Here is a 17063-nt window from a genome sequence, read left to right on the forward strand (position 1 = left end):
CTTCATGAGCAAACCACAACTCTTATTTGGCCTGTTGGCTCAGTGTAGTGGGTGAGCGATGCAGATTCAGGAGAGAGAGACTGGTCAAAGCACGACAACAGTCAGCCCTCAACAAGTGGCGTGGTCGCAGCTCAGATTTTTTTGGAGTTGCACGTCTAAAGTATGGAGCTATGTTTGTGCCTTAACTTTGAAGTAGCAAAGGCAGATTTTATTTCCTATTTATATGCAATAATAACTGTTGCATGCAAAGGCACATCGCTGCATGCGTGCTGTCACTCCCTCCCTCTCTCGTTGGAGCTTTTTGCTCGCGCAAGGATGCGAGTCGGTGTACTCGCCTCCCAAAACTCCGGCTGGGTTTTGCGGACTGGGCTCCTCCTGGCTTGCGGGTTGCTACCTGGATAGTGGCGAGGCGTACGGGTGTGGTCAGTGGACAAAATGCATGCCTGTTGGTCGCCCTCGCGATCGACCGGCAAACTCCCAAAGATCGACTAGTAGCTCACGATAGACGGGTTGGCGACCCCTGGTCTACATCAACAAATGTAAAGACTTTCTAAGGTTCAACAAGAGACAGGTGTGGCACATTCATACTGCATAAAAAACATTCCCCTTCAGAATAAAATGTTTTGGTTTTTTTTGGCCAGGCAATAACAAGGCACTCGGGTTGGATGCACGTGATAAACAGTACACGTGTCATATTTGCACATTTCCCCCTGCTGTCAGGATATCTTTCAACCAGTTTGAAGCACCTCAAAACCAGGTTCCTTCCTGTTGCATTGACAAGGGCGCCTTGTTTGTAGAAGCAGTCAAGGGTCTTATTTCCCCACCCAACGGAATGTCAGAGGATGTGACCTGTTGCATAAGTTTGTCTTTGACTGCTGGTGACTGGATGGGAGTAAAGTCAATACGGGAAGGACATAATGTAAAGATGTGTGCATAACCTTCACACAGCCTCTGGCTGGTACATCTGTATGAAGCAATGCTACAGTTCTGGTGAAATTGGGCTATTTTCTGCCCTCCTTGATGTTTAGATTTGATAGTTTTGATAGAATGCCATAACATTTGGTTTAAAAATAGATGTTAGAGGCCTCTATCCTGAGAGGCTGTAGTGCCTATAGTGGTTCAATGAATTCATACTTCATCCATCACACCCTTTCCTGTGGTTTCCCATGTTATTTTTGCTTCAGAAATGTTGACCCTCGCAGAATTTTCCATGAAACGGCCTCCTGCATGTTCCAATTTGAAATAAAAAACACACAGGCCTCCACCTACAGTACGTTTCGCCCATCGGCATGCAATTAAAGTTTACGGCCACCACCGAAGCTGTAACGTAGGCCTCGTTTTGTAAACAAAGCTATTATTACTTTATGAGAACTTTGTTTTGAAATGTCCCAGAGCTGCACTGTTGTTCTTTTAGTGTGAGGAGCAAGCCAAAGTATCACCAACTTGAGTCTCTTGTGTTTCTTAGCGGGAAAACCCTCGAAACCCCTGATGCCCCAGCTTATTCCTGTCAAGAAACTGCCAGTGTTCAGGTTGCGTGTTTAAAAGCTGAGGCGCCTCGTTAGCCTCCTACCTTTAGGCCATATTTCACGCTCACCTGTGGGTTTCCTTGCCGTGATCTTTAAAGACAACATGTCTGCCATCTGGATTATAGGACCTTCACGTAACGATTCACGCCCGCCGAAAGACAAACATTCGCTCTCAAAACTGTTGTGCACGAATCCACAGCAGCCGGTTGCTATAAATCCAATGGAACACTGAGGAAAGGAGAAAAAACTTGTTTACACGTCGATGGCTGCGGTCAGTTGGCTCATGTAAACATTTTAGATGAAGCATTACATTCTTGATTGAGTGCTGAATTTATTCAAGGTTCACATTGATCTACAAACTGGCTCTTTGATGTAGTTTAATGTAACAAATAATTAACCCCAACAGCTGTTAATTGCATCTTTTCGGTATTGTTCCAGGATGCAAGTCCATCTGCTTTGTTGAAATGTTGAAACAATATTTTAGCATAGGAAATAATGGAAATACAAAGTCTCCTCCAGGATCAAACTGTCACTATCGGTAATCCCTCATTTATCGCAGTTAATTAGTTCCAGAGCCAACCCGTGATCAGTGAATTTCTGTAAAGTAGGATTCCTTATTTGTAAATGTAATATTTTGGTAGTTATAGCATAGAAAACCATTTTACGACCTTCTTATTTAAGTTTTTAACATTATTAGAGCCCACTAGACATGAAATAACACCCCTATCATCACCTTTACACTTTACACTATTGCCCAATTTTGTAGACATAATAAGAGAAAATAAGACATAAATAAGACTCGTGCTCATGTTTGTTGCTGCAAATGTGTTCCGGTGCTAGGGAAGCTGAGTGGGGGGCGGACAGGAAGTGACATTTAATCTTGGTGTGGATTATGGCTGCAAGAGGAGCCCGTGTTAGGGATTATTGTGCCTTTTGTGAGCTCATTCAAACCTGCAATAAAGGCCTGTTGTTCCGGTGATCAAGTCTGGTGCTTGTGTGTCTCACTCAACATTACAGTAACATTACTGACACCTAGTGACTAGTGTAGGATACTACATATTATCACATCTTTGAACGTATCTTCTGAATGCCTTATATTTGTATTTTACTTAATTTAGCCATTTTTATGCTTGAAAATGCTTCATTTAGGCAAAATATATGTTAGATTTGCTTAAATATGCATATTTTCAAATCAGCATGAATTATTAATTTATATATTTTTGAAAACCCGTGATACAGTGAGGTTGCAAAATTTGAAGCGTGATATGTACCTTCGCATGCTGGATTTGCGATTCAGCGTTCATGACCCCCCCTTGTTGACGGGTATTTGATCAAAACACTATTTTTTTCATTTGTGGAGAAACCCACCATTTTGTGCTTTATAATCTCCATAATTACTCACCCGCTACATGACACTGTTGTTTCCCTGGGCAGCTCCTTCAGCAGCAGACTGTTACACCCACGGTGTAAGAAGGAGAGGTTCCGCAGGTCCTTCATACCGACCGCTGTCAGGCTCTACAACACTTGCACCACCTGAACCATGTTGTAGTCACTATGCATTCTTTACACTGTACTCTTTACTTGCGTATCTTGCTTGCTTGCTGCTGTAACAAGTTAATTTCCCCGCTGTGGGATAAATAAAGTACATACATACATAATTAGAATCCACCTTATGTGCTGGAGCTTGTCAACCCAAATGCCTACCTTACAAACAGTGAAACCAAATATAACACAACACAAGCAAAACAATACAATAAACCCTCGGTTCCCAAAGAGGTGTACGTCAATTGTAATGGGGGTACGTGAATAAAAATGAAAAACAATTAGCGGGTACCACTCACAATTACAAGTAGGCCTGAGCAATTGGAGCAAAAAGGAGACACAGCATGAAGTTGGTAATTGCTCTGTGCGCATCATGGGAACAAATAAGTACGTTTTGTGCATTAAAAGTGTTTTTATATTGTTGTTCCAATCCCCGCACGGCACAGTGGTGAAAACCTGTCACTGTGAGTGGGCATTACCCCCTAAAATGAGGCTTTATCGTTGGTTGTATATATTTTTGTACTTCAGATACTGCTTTATCATGATTATTAAACTTTCTGCTTCAATTTGGTATTAAATGAATGTGCAGATTTAAACAATAGCCATCGTGAGTGGACAAAAAAAAGTGATGCTCAAATTCAACCCATTCAAACGGAAGCATGCCTACATCAGACTGGAATAAAAGATATGTAGGATGATTACTTATCTATTTATCACTGCTCATGTTATCAAAATGTGACCATGCAAAACACACATTTTTGACCCGGCCTTTACTATAAAATTAAGTAACCAATTAATTATGTTCAATATTTCAAGTGAATAAAGATAAAAAGGTGTATGTTGTTTTTTTAAATGTGCAGGAGTGGTGGATACATGGCTTCAGGTCAAATGTCTGAAGGGCTACGGCACTTAAAAAGTTTGGGAACCACTGCAAAAAACAATACTCGATAATCGCTCCCTCACTGTATCACGTTTTTTTCAGAAATTAATTAATAATTGATCGCTGTTTCGTGGTAGACTATGGTCTATTATTAGTCAAAACATTGAAATACAAGTGATATGTAGTATTCTGTAAAACATTAAGACATTAAGACGTTACCTTGCATCCCGTGTGGAAGTGGTAAGTATTTTGCTTCTTAAGTTTAGAAGAAATAAATTTGAGGCTGGTTAGCTCGCCAGCTTGCTAGCTAGTGGCTGTCTCAAGTCCCTGCGGCATAAGATTTGCAATGTGGTGCAAACATTGAATAATGGGAGTGTAACGGTGACTATAGGGGTGTTATTTCATGTCTACAGGTCTCTAATAATGTTAAAAAACATATTTAGAAAGACAAACAGGTGTTCTATGCTCTAACTACGAAAACATTCCATATTTTAACATTGAATCCTATATTGTGGAAATTCATTTGACTCGGTCGGGTCTGGAACCAATTAACCGCTATAAACGAGGGACGGCTGTCATGCCAAAATAGCTATTTTTATGGGCGTGTCTATTACTTGCAGTTTTTGTTGGTGCGTACATAAATTTTTTTTCCATAAATTGTCTTACAAATGTTAAAAAATAAGTTGATTTTAAGTTGATTAAGATGTTAAAATACCCAAGTGTGAACTTGAATAACGACAAAGGCATCATCTTAATTGCTACACAAATGTAAAAGGAAGTTCACCGCTGCAAATTGGACATGCGTGTGACAATGCGTATGGCTAAACTGGACAATAGTATTGGGTCACACTGGGTCTCAATTTCTTTTTTTTTTTTTTTTTTTTTTTACATTACTATCATTCTTCTTCTCTTCTTAAGTTCTTGTTCTTGTTCACCCTTGTGAGAGGCCGGTCCTTCTTTTGCAAGAATTATTGCAAAAAACAGCAGAGGAAAAGGCAAAACATATTTGCGTCTTGTGTGTCGTAATGCATGATGACACGGTTTGGTTATTTTTGCAACTTTAGTGCTATATTCCGCGGCACGGTAAATTTTTACTGGAATTCCTGATTGTAAGACCTCCCCAGCATTCGACTTTCCGAGTTTCTGCGGTTTTATTACCCAGACATGGATGTAGATAATTCAAGGGGGTCCAGCTCTGCATTGTGACAGCTTGTGACAGTCCAATCAATCAAGCCAAGATGCTTGTAGTTGTTCACATCTGTTTGCCCGATCATGTCTAGTGGGGAGCAGGTGTGTGTGCATCAGAAGACTAGGACACTGGAGACATTTTTAATCTGCTCTCTAAAAATCAGGACAAAATAAGGTCCACTTTGGCTAAAATAAATGTTTTCAAATACTTCTTAGACCCACTTATGTAGTTTTTGTATGAACTGAAAAACATTTGTGATTACCATTTATTTGGATTAGTGCTGCCATTGGATAAAAAAAAAAAAATCAAGTTAATCACATGTCTGCTCTGTGATTAATCATGATTAATCACAATCATAATTTTGTTTTTTAAACCAGCGCCTTTCAAGCAGCTATCTAATCACACATTCATATTGGGCTAAGTTAAGTAGACGTTTTTCTATTGAAGCACTAAAATTGACTTGGATTTTGTTTTGAGATAAAAGTATGGTTGCTTACTTAGGGCCCGATGAAATTTTTTTTTCCCAAGTTTTGTTTTTTTTTCCTTAAATTCTTTTATTTTTTTTATTCAGTTTTTTTCTTTTTACACTTATTTCATCACCATAGATTGTGTTTTTACTTGTTTCAGTGAATAAAATCCTTACGTTTGTTCATGCCACACATCATTGGACAATTTCGTATTTTTTTAAACTTTTCATTGCTACAGAATTCTCAACAAACGATGGCATCTGTGCTTGTGGTTAAAGAAGATCATTTTATTAATGTAAAACACAAGTTACCTCCCGGTGTACGTGTTACCACACGCACGGGCTCCACAATTTTGGGGAAATTTGTTGGCCATGGCCAGCATGTAGAGGAAGTAGGGGTTGCAAGTGTGTCGTACTTAGGGAGCAAGTGATTCGTGACACCCACGTGCGTGCCGCTCGCCCTCTATTGGTAGCTTTTAGAAAATTATTTGCATCCCAGTTTTCCTAATGTGGTACAGTACTTCAGACTTCGATGAAAAGACAGTCCATCACCGCTATATGTATATACAACATTGGTTTTATCCAGACTTCAATGAAGCAGCTTTTTAAATTGAAATTTCCCGTGAAGCAGACCCTTTCTCCTCATTCATCGCTGCTGGCTGCATTGCCCGGCGCGGAGGACTACGGGGTGACATTGTGGTCAAACTTAGTGATATAATGAAATTATGTTATTACTTTTGTAATAACATTTCCATGTGGACAGGGCCAGACTTTTTGAAAAGCTCCCCTCCAGCCAGAGTTTTGCCTCACGGCCAAGTATCCAAATTAGACGATGACGTCATCAAATGTCAATTATGCAAACTAGCCCCCCCCCCCGTCTAAAGTACAGTAGTAGTCTTTATGGTCCAGAATGTGCTCGCTGTCTGTTGATCCTCTGGTCACTGACTTCTGAGTGGTGTAGCTGGTCAGTGACCGGGCCAAGTTCAACAGTACTGTTGGAAGCAAAGCGTGGTTGCTCCAGTGTGACTAAAAAAACGTTTTTATCTGTCTTTAGGCTTAATGAGTGATAAGGAATGTCAGGTTGCCTGGGTTTTAAGGTTGAATCAGCCGGGCTTTCCCCTTAGTGTTAGGTCAGGTTATGTGACGTACTAATATAGTAGAAGGAAATTTGCAACATACAGTCATGACGAAAAATGGGATATCCTAATTGAATCATATGTCTGCACAGTATTTCACTGTGTAAGCAAACTCTTCTACTCCTGAACAGCTGCACGTAAAAGGGTGAAAATTGGTCAAAATATCCACCCCTACTGTGGTGCCTGTGCTATTATTTGTCTAATACACACACCACATGGTGTTGCTGTTATTAATTGACCCCCCCATCATCGGCATATTTGGTGGAAAGTCTCATAACAGGGTGCTCAAAAAGTGTCAATGATGCCCAACAACGAACAGGAAGTTGGCCATCCTGATTAAAAGCATCATTTTCTAGCGAATGCCGGAGGTTGCACTTAACCAACTCCTGATCCCACTCCTATCGGTTGCAGTTGTTTAGAACTGCACTTGAATAGGTCTAAGATTTCTACAGTACTTTCTAGGTCTTGAATGTGCAGCAACCATAAAAACACTGAATTGCTGTCACTTTTTTTTCTTGGTTTATCACATGCCTCTTCTCCTCCTCCCAGGTATGCCATGGCCCTGTACAACCAGCATGTCTGCCCCGTGGATAACTGGTATGTTTGTTTTGATATTTCCAGTTGGTTATCTCCATTTATTGTCTCATAGATGAACAAACAGCTTTGAAATAGTTGTGTGGAATGAATTGGTGATTTTGACACGCCCCGCCAGCGAGTTTCTGAACCGACACCATCTTGGTTGTGATGTCACGACCAGAACACGTTCCAGGAACCAGATTCAAACACATGCAGCCATGAACTCACAGCAAAACCAAGAAAGTGACATATTCACAACAATAACACAATAACAATAAAACATTCACTGATATTGTGTTGTCATAACTGTGATATAACAAAAGGGCTGTCAAATGATTAAAAATTGTAAGCAGATTAATCACATTTTGTAAATTAATTAATCATTATTAATCACCATTAGCAACTATGTCTGAAATATGCCCATCGTTACTGTATGTAATGAAGAGAAAGCTAAATGGCAGGACAGGAATATATATATTTGTATAATTAAAAGCTCCAAATGAACTGAATATGTCAATCAAGCTAAAAGATAGCACACAAGTCTAAAAAATCTATTTGTCTAACACTAGTCTCTTTAATAGTAGCAGAACATTTGATTCACACTTTAAACTGTTATTATGAGCAATGAGGGGTTGCTTTCAAACACATCACGTAATTTAAGGCAAATTTACCTGTTTTCAGTGTATTTTCTAGCATTCTTAAATGCTAGAAAATCACACAAAATTGTACATCCGAATTAAGAGTTATGAAGTAAGTGAGAAGAATATCCACTTTGTGTTTTTTTTTATCTTTCTGTTTATTTACACACACACATGCATTATAAAGATGTTTTTGTGATGTTCGGAGTGTCCCTGAATGCATCTTGCATTCTTGTAATGAGAATAAGCCATTGTCGTTCCCAGGATGAACAGACTACAGACGTGTGTGAGTTGGAGATACATAAAGTACCGTAAATTCCGGTGTAGAAGCCGCACCCACTAAATTTAGAGGAAAAAACAGATTTGTTCTTACATAATACGCACCGTAAGCCGCATGTGTCCACATAATAAAGTGGCATATTGTGGTGTGCACGTGTCCGTGCGGACCAGTCACCTCTTTATTTGACAAGAGCTAATCATGAGCTATGAATAAACTCACGAAGAGCTTGCCAACCCATTGGAAATTGCAGGGGGTCATTACTTAATATAACAGTCTGACTCACAACATTAAACTTACCACACAGCAATTAACTCATTGACTGCCAGCCATGTTCAGAGCGGAGAGATCCATACTGCCAGAGTTTTGGGGAATTTTTGCTAAACTTTCAAAACCCACAGAATATTGAGTTTAGGACTACATAAACATTGAAACTATCTAAAGAAACTTTAGACTCCCTTCTTTCATCAGAAACAAAAGGTTTGTTTCTTGCCTTTTTGGGTCCTTAGATATTGGCGGTAGAACACAGGGTAGTAAAAACACCTGATTTTGACCAAAAATAGAGAAAATTAGCTTTTTCTGCAGAGAATTAAATTCAAGAGTGACGGTGGGGTCTGCTGGATGTGGCGATGAATCCCTGCTGCTGACCGATTCAGACGGCAGCCACTGGTCAGAAGAATCAGGGTCAGGTTCTGAGTCACCCGACTCTGAACGGCTACGGTGTCGCGCCAAATGGCTCAGCAATGCTAACCACTAGCTTGTTGTTCAGCTGCCATTGTCAACTGCATTTGTGTCTGCGTCACCTACATCACCCATGTCACCTCTATCTTTCGCGATCGCGTCACTACTAAAGGCAGATCCACCGCCAGACAAGCTCTGTGACAGTGTTAGCTGCCTGTATTTTTGGTCTCCACTCGATTTCTGCATGTGTTTTGCCATTTTCCTCTCTCAACCCACAATCCCTCTTCTTCATGTACAATCTGTTGCTGCCGGTTGGAGGAAAAGAGCCCCCTACTGGGGTAGAAATACATTGCCTACAAGTCAGAAATTGACACACAAGATGAATAAGACTTTGATCTATATGTATAGCTCCCACAAAAAAAGCAAAAGATGTCAATAGACGTCTTCGGCAGTCAACGTTACTTTTTGAAAAGACGTCAATAAGTGAAAGAGTTAACACTCAAACTGCGTGGATTCTCCTTGATCGTCATAAAAGGCTTTGCAATCTTGCCAATATATTTATGGTGCTTACTGAATAATTTGTAAATCCAACAGTTTTTTACATTTGGTTTTATACTCAACAAAAATATAAACGCAAGACTTTTGTTTTTGCTCCCATTTTTCATGGGCTGAACTGAAGATGTAAAACTTTTTCTATAAACACGAAAGGCCTAGCGCTCTCAAATCAGTCTAAATCTGAGTTAGTGAGCATTCATCTTTCATGATTCATAATCTATCCGCCTCTCAGGTGTGGCATATCAAGATGTATTTGTATTTGTACTTTATTTATCCCACAGCGGGGAAATTCAATTGTTACAGCAGCAAGCAAGATACGCAAGTAAAGAATACAGTGTAAAGAATACATATTGACTACAACATTGTTCAGGTGGTACAGGTGTTGTAGAGCCTGACAGCGGTCGGTATGAAGGACCTGTGGAACCTCTCCTTCTTACACTGTGGGTGTAACAGTCTGCTGCTGAAGGAGCTGCTAAGGGAAACAACAGTGTCATGTAGCGGGTGAGAGGTGTTGTCCATGATGGATGTCAGCTTAGCCAACATCCTTCTCTCCCCCACTTCCTCCACGGAGTCCAGAGGACCGTCCAGGACAGAGCTAGCTCGCCTGATCAGCCTATTGATCCTGCTCCTGTCCCTGTCCGTGCTGCCCCCTCTCCAGCAGCCCACAGCATAGAAGATGCTGATGACAGCACGATTATTTCACAGGTGTGCCTTAGGTTGACCACAATAAAAGGTCACTCCAAAAATGTGAAGTTGAGCTGTATTGGGGGGGTGGTTCGGAGGGATCTGAAAACCAGTCGGTATCTGGTGTGACCACCACTTGCCTCAAATACCGTATACACCGATCCAGAGCATCCCAAACATGCTCACTATCTTCAAAATGCCATTAATAGAACACACCTGTGTTTGTTGTCTGTAACATACGCGCCTGCCCATGCCATGACCCCACTGCCACCACAGGCCACTCCATCCACAATACATTTTACTGTATTGATAGCATTTTGAATGCACAGAGATACTGTGACGAGAGCCCGAGGCCTATTGTTGTGTCATTCATCCACAAGCACCACCTCATGTCGCACATGATAATTCACCATCCCATGTTTGGAAGGATTTGCACACAATTCCTGGAAACTGAAAACATCCCATTGCTTGCATGGCCATCATACTCAGCCGACATGTCACCCATTGAGTATGTTTGGGATGCTCTGGATTGGCGTACACAGTATTAGAGACAAATGGTGGTCATACCAGATACTGACTAGTTTTCAGACCCCTCCGGACCATCCCCAATACAGTTAAACTGCACATTTTGGAGTGGCCTTTTATTGTGGCCAATCGAAGGCACACTTGTGCAATAATAATGCTGTCTCATCAGCATCTTGATATGCCACACCTATGACATGGATAGATTATGAATCATGAATGATGAATGCTTACTAACACAGATTTGTGTACAATATTTGAGATAGGCAGGCCTTTTGTGTACATAGAAAAGGTTTTAGGTCTTTGAGTTCAACTCATGAAAAATGACAGCAAAAACAAAAGTGTTGAGTTTATACTTTTGTTGATCGTAGTATAAACTGAGCTTGATTTGCTCACGCAAGTGTGTGCAACGAGAGCGACAGGATTAGCAAACACCAAGAATGGTGGCTTCTCTGCGTGTTTTGGTTGTTTCCTGAACTTTTATTGCCCTTATGATGGATATATCTTAGTAATAGCGTTTTCCGAAATACATATTTAAACCATTAGTAATAGTTCTGAAGTATAGGAGATGTGACGAGATTAGAATATGACCACACCAAGCATCATGGAAATGTAGTTTTTAGCCACATATTAGCACATATTTCATATCAGCTGCAGGGTTCAAAGTTTCAGAAAAAAGTAGCGGCTCATACACCGCAATTTATGGTATATGGTGTTGGAATTGCACTGCTGTTGATGTGTTCAGGTCAGAATGAACTTCTAAAAGAGTCTTATGACTGTGTGGGGACGCTCCACTGTGCTTCAGTCTGCCGTCATAACAGGCGTGCTTGCTCTGGTGCGCATGCCTTAATTACACAAAAAATTAACATAATTAATTAAATGAATTTGTTAGCGTCGTTAACGCATTGTTTTTGACAGCCCTTTAGAACGAACACAAAAAATGGCCACTGACAGCTCTATTATGCACACTGCAAAATAAGAAAAGTGAGCATGCAGTGAGCAGCGATCACTGCTTATTTAGCCCTGAAATGAGCCCCTATACTATTATTCTAAGATTCCTAGAATAGATCTAATCAAAAATATGGATTTACTTCCTGAAACTGACAGATCAACTGCAAGAATGACTAGAAAGGCTAGAAAGACGAGTGACACAAAGCCATGTTTTGCTAACAATTCAGGTTGAGAACACTTATACGTGACAACGGCAACCAGGTGCAAAGAAGCACAGCCGTGAACGCACGCGAAGCAAGCGACATATTTCACAATAATATCATTCACTAATATAGTATTTTACTGGCAGTGATTGCTATATATTAGTCATATATTATTACTACCGTGTATTATATAGTATTATTATTAGATTGATAGTGGTGCTTCAATTTGGATTTATTGTTGCCCTTTATTGTTGCACGTTACAACAGATATAACATTAGCCGCCTAGCAATGTACCTAGCAAGCCAGATAGGAATGAGCACTGCATTAGCCACCATGAGCACTAGGCTGGCTATTATGGAGAACATTAGCAGGAGAAATGTAGATTGACTTACTGCCACCTTGGTACGCTTTTCCACGGTCGAACGTCTTGTGGGTTTTTGACTTTGTACTTCCATCTGCGGGGCAGTAACATTTGTCCCACAAAGTTTGCAGACGCATCTGACGAGGCGAATGCTGTCTTTTAGAAATGTGAACAAGCTTACTGTATCTGCTCGAGTGTTCCAGCAAAAGCCTTCAATACAACGAGCGGGCAGAATATGAATAAATATACAACAAACAGACATTCACAGAGAAGTGTGTTGTGGTGGAGTAGAAGTTCCGTAAATTATAAAGAATAATAAATACAGTATTTAAACATTTGTCCACACATCTAACACAGGAAATATGCATGTTATTTTTCAAGACGGAAATAATAAGACTAAAGTGTTTTGGTGACACGAGCACTTTAAAAATACCACTCTGACAATTAATTATAAAGTCATGGAAAAATGATTAGACCACCCTTGTTTCTTCAGTTTCTTGTTCATTTTAATGCCTGATACAAATAAAGGTACCTTTGTTTGGACAAGTATAACAATGGCGACAAAAATAGCTCATAAGAGTTAAATTTTTTGGCAGTTCAGTTCTCTGGATGTTGAGGGACTGTCTTGGCTCACATGTCTCTTCAACATTGCGTGGAAGTTGGGAACAGTACCTCTGGATTGGCAGACGGGGTGATGGTCCCCCTTTTCAAGAAGGGTGACCGGTGCGTGTATTCCAACTATAGGGGGATCACACTCACTGGGAAAGTCTATTCCAGGGTGTTGGAGAGAAGGTTACAACCGTTAGTCGAACCACGGCTATAGGAGGTGCAATGTGGTTTTCGTCCCGGTCACGGAACACTGGGCCAGCTCCACACCCTTGCAAGGGTACTGGAGGGTACATGGGAGTTTGCCCAACTGGTCTACATGTGCTTTGTGGACTTGGAAAAGGCATTCGACCGTGTCCCTCGCGGTGTCCTGTGGGGGGTGCTCTGGGAGTATGTGATTGGTGATGCGCTGCTATGTGCCATTCAGTCCTCGTAGAACTGGAGCAGGAGTCTGGTTTGCATTGCCAGCAGTAAGTCAAGCCTGTTTCCGGTGAACGTTGGCCTCCGCCAAGGCTGCCCTTTGTCACCGATTCTGTTCATCATTTTCATGGACAGAACTTCTAGGCGCATCCAAGGTGTTGAGGGAATCCAGTTTGGGGGGCCTTAGGATCTCGTCTCTGCTATTTGCAGACAATGTGGTCCTGATGGCCTCATCGGGCTGTGACCTGCAGCGTTTACTGAGTGTGAAGCTTCTGAGATGAGACTCAGCACCTCCAAACGGTTCTCAGACGGAAAAGGGTGGATTGCTCCCTCTGGGTTGCAGATGATGCCCTTCCCCAGGTGGAGGAGTTCAAGTATGTCGGAGTGCAGTAATGCGGTTGCTGTACCGGACTGTCGTGGTGAAGAGAGAGCTGAGCTGGAAGGCAAAACTCTCAATTTACTGGTCGATCTTTGTTCCCAACCCTCACCTATGGTCATGAGCTTTGGGTCGTGACCGAAAGAACGAGATGGCGGATACAAGCGGCTGAAATGAGTTTCCTTCATAGGGTGGCTGGACTCACCCTAATAGATAGAGTTAGGAGCTCGGTCATCCGGGAGGGGCTCAGAGTGGAGCCAGTTGAGGTGGCTCGGGCATCTAGTCCGGATGCCTCCCGGACGCCTCCCTGGTGAGGTGTTCCAGGCATGCTCAGCCGGGAGAAGGCCCTGGCTCAGACCTAGGACACGCTGAGGAGATTATGTCTCACAGCTGGCTAGGAACACCCTGGTGTCCTCCTGGGGGAGCTGGAGGAGATGACCGGGGACCGGGAAGTCTGGGCTTCCCTACTGAGACTGCTGCCCCCGCGACCCAGACCCGAATAGCCGGAGGAAAATGGATGGATGGATGGCAGTACAATGCTATAGCTATTCACGTAAGAACTTTAAGAACTGGTTATTATCGAGAAATACTGTAGTTGCTAGATATCAGCTTTTAAATTCTACTCTTATGAGCTATATTTGTTATCATCATATTTGTCCAAACAAATGTACCTTTAGTTGTACCAGGCATTAGAAAGTGATGAATAAACTGAAGAAACAAGGGTGGTCTATTCATTTTTTCCATGACTGTATATGCTAATATTTTGTTCCAACAGCACATACCTAATGTTGTGACCAGTAAGTGTGAATTACAAAGGTTGCTGTCAAAAAAATAATACTGTGCGTGTGTGCTGTTCCAGGTTGTACAACCAGTCATGTGAAGAGGAGCTGCACTTGCAGAGTGGGCCAACGTTGTGCTGCACGCTCGACAACGTACCTCTCATCAGGTCAGTGAGACGTTCAGCCTCTCCTCCAGCCAGCCGTCCGCCCTGACGTCTCTTCCCCGTCGCTTTGTTGCTTGTGTCTGTCTGCTGATTGAAAACAGGAACAGTCAGCCATTGTTTTTCATGACCCCTGTCGCTACATTGCGGATAAAAGGCGGGCGGGCTTGAAGGAGACACTTCTCCTGTGTGCGTGCGTGCACTAGGAAAATTACTTGGGGGCTGAGGTATCCTGCCTGCTGCCACCAGGGCAGTTCAGAAGTTGCACATAAGCATGTAAACACACAGTCAGAGGAGTGGACTTGCTTTTGGGAACAAACCAAGACGCTGTGCTGTTTTGTTTAACATTTGGGCCCGCTTTTGAGCTCTGAACATGAAAGGCTGGTTAGACCGTAAACAGTTCTGTGGCTTATGTAATATATCTGGAAGAAATCTTTTCATGAAAGCCAGCCTGAAAAAAAAAATACAATAAGAAAGACAAGCAAGAGAGCAAAAAAAAAATTCTCAAAAGATAAAACCAGAGGGGGGGTCTCATCTGAAGTGTTTCAAATTGAATAATGTTGTTCTTGGCTAATGCTGGAGTGTAACAGGTGTGCTAGTTCTTGCATAATCCCGCTGATAGACAACCACCAGGAGGGTTATGACCTCTGAAAAGCACTAACTCAATAGAGCTGCATCAAAACTTAAGCCAGCAATACAATTGGATGTGGCCTTTTTGCTTTAGTGTGTTAACAGGACAGTGTTTCAAATAGAATCGAAATAATGGAAAAATATACAGTCGTGGAAAAAATGATTCGACCACCCTTGTTTCTTCAGTTTCTTGTTCATTCTAATGCCTGATACAACTAAAGTTGCCTTTGTTTGCACAAATATAACAATGACAACAAAAATAGCTCATTTGGCAGTACAATGCTATAGCTATTCATGTAAGAACTTAAATGATTTTGGTTATTATCAAGAAAACCATGGAAGTTGCTAGATGTCAGCTGTTAAATTAAACTCTTATGAGCTATTTTTGATATCATCATTATCTTTGTCCAAAGAAATATACCTTTACTTGTACCAGGCATTAAAACAACAAGGGTGGTCTAATAATTGTTTCCATGACTGTATATACAGCAATCTCTGGTCCCACGACTATAATAAGTGAATTTCCGTAAACCTCCTTTTACATAAATTCCTCTGAACGTAAAGAATTTATGTAAAGTTTTTGCATCGTATTACGGAAGAAATTCCAAAAACGTAAAGCGTCAAGTCGGTGCAAGTTCAGAAATTTGATTTGAATACAGTAGCTCGCGCGACAGAGAGAGGGAAACATTTTCCATGACTAACAGAGTACACTTGTTGACGCCTTCTGACGTTCACGCTCTCATTGGCTGATTATCGGGGCACTGCCTACGCTCTCATCTCATTGGCTGATTATGGGGGCACCGCCTACGCTCTCATCTCATTGGCTGATTTATACTGCGTGTACGTGAGTTTGTGTGAGAGACAGGCATCTCCCTTCAACCTCCCTTTCTCATCGGAGTCGATCTTAAACTAGTTGATTGTTTTTGTTTTACAGTTTTATTCATTTACAGTAATCTTATTTATTACCTTATTTTATATTGGAATGTTACTCTACTATGTTTATGCTAACGTTTTCTTATATTTTCCCACCATATTTGGTGGATTTTGAATATTTTGAAGGGTCAAAGGGGTGAATTTGGGAAGATCTTGGAACGGATTAGGCTATTTACATGTATTTTATGCTTCGTATAACATAAAAACCCTATAACGTAAACGTTCTTGGAACGGATTATTTACGTTGTAGGGGCATCTACTGTATACTTACTCATGAGACACCCAACTCACGAGATGAGACTGCACGAGATTGCAGTTTTTTTCTTGAAATATAACTTCTTAACATATACTCGTGTTGGTTTACAAAACATCAAAGTGGCATCCTTTCATATTTCAGTATGTGACTCTCGTTGGAAAAGAATGAATTATTTGCTAATAAGAATTAATTATTTGCTAGCAGTCAATATGGATACAGAGCCAACATTTCAACTTCTATGGCACTGATCAAAATCACGGAGGAAATCACTACTGCTATAGACAACAGAAGATGTGCTGCAGCTGTATTCATGGATCTGACAAAAGCTTTTGATACAATTAATCACAATATCTTAATTTCAAAATTAGAACGGTACGGAATTAGAGGATTCGTTTTGAATTGGGTTAAAAGCTACCTAGCAAAGAGGACACAATTTGTAAAGCTAGGAGAATATACATCTAGGAGTTTATACACCACGTGTGGAGTACCCCAGGGGTCCATACTGGGACCAAAACTGTTTAATTTGTACATCAATGACATTTGCAAAGTAACAAAGGACTTAAAATTGGTCTTGTTCGCAGATGATACCACCGCTTTTTGTTCTGGTGAAAGCACACAAGAACTCATTAAAAAGGTCAAGGATGAAATGGTTATATTAAATTCATGGTTTGACAGGAACAGATTATCCATGAACTTAAGTAAAACTAAAATAAT

General features: G+C 41.1%; 1 protein-coding gene across 1 annotated transcript in view; it reads left to right on the forward strand.

The window, feature by feature from the left end:
* The window catches only part of zgc:154058 (Transmembrane protein 150A-like), a 66807-nt gene that overhangs the window by 9693 nt on the left and 40051 nt on the right, over positions 1 to 17063 (forward strand). The window contains exons 3-4 of the mRNA XM_054799499.1: positions 7289 to 7336; positions 14450 to 14536. Of these exons, the coding sequence (XP_054655474.1) occupies positions 7289 to 7336; positions 14450 to 14536 (135 nt within the window). The remainder of the gene's footprint in view (positions 1 to 7288; positions 7337 to 14449; positions 14537 to 17063) is intronic.

Source organism: Dunckerocampus dactyliophorus, chromosome 14 (assembly GCF_027744805.1).
Source record: "Dunckerocampus dactyliophorus isolate RoL2022-P2 chromosome 14, RoL_Ddac_1.1, whole genome shotgun sequence".
Classification (NCBI taxonomy): Eukaryota; Metazoa; Chordata; class Actinopteri; order Syngnathiformes; family Syngnathidae; genus Dunckerocampus; species Dunckerocampus dactyliophorus.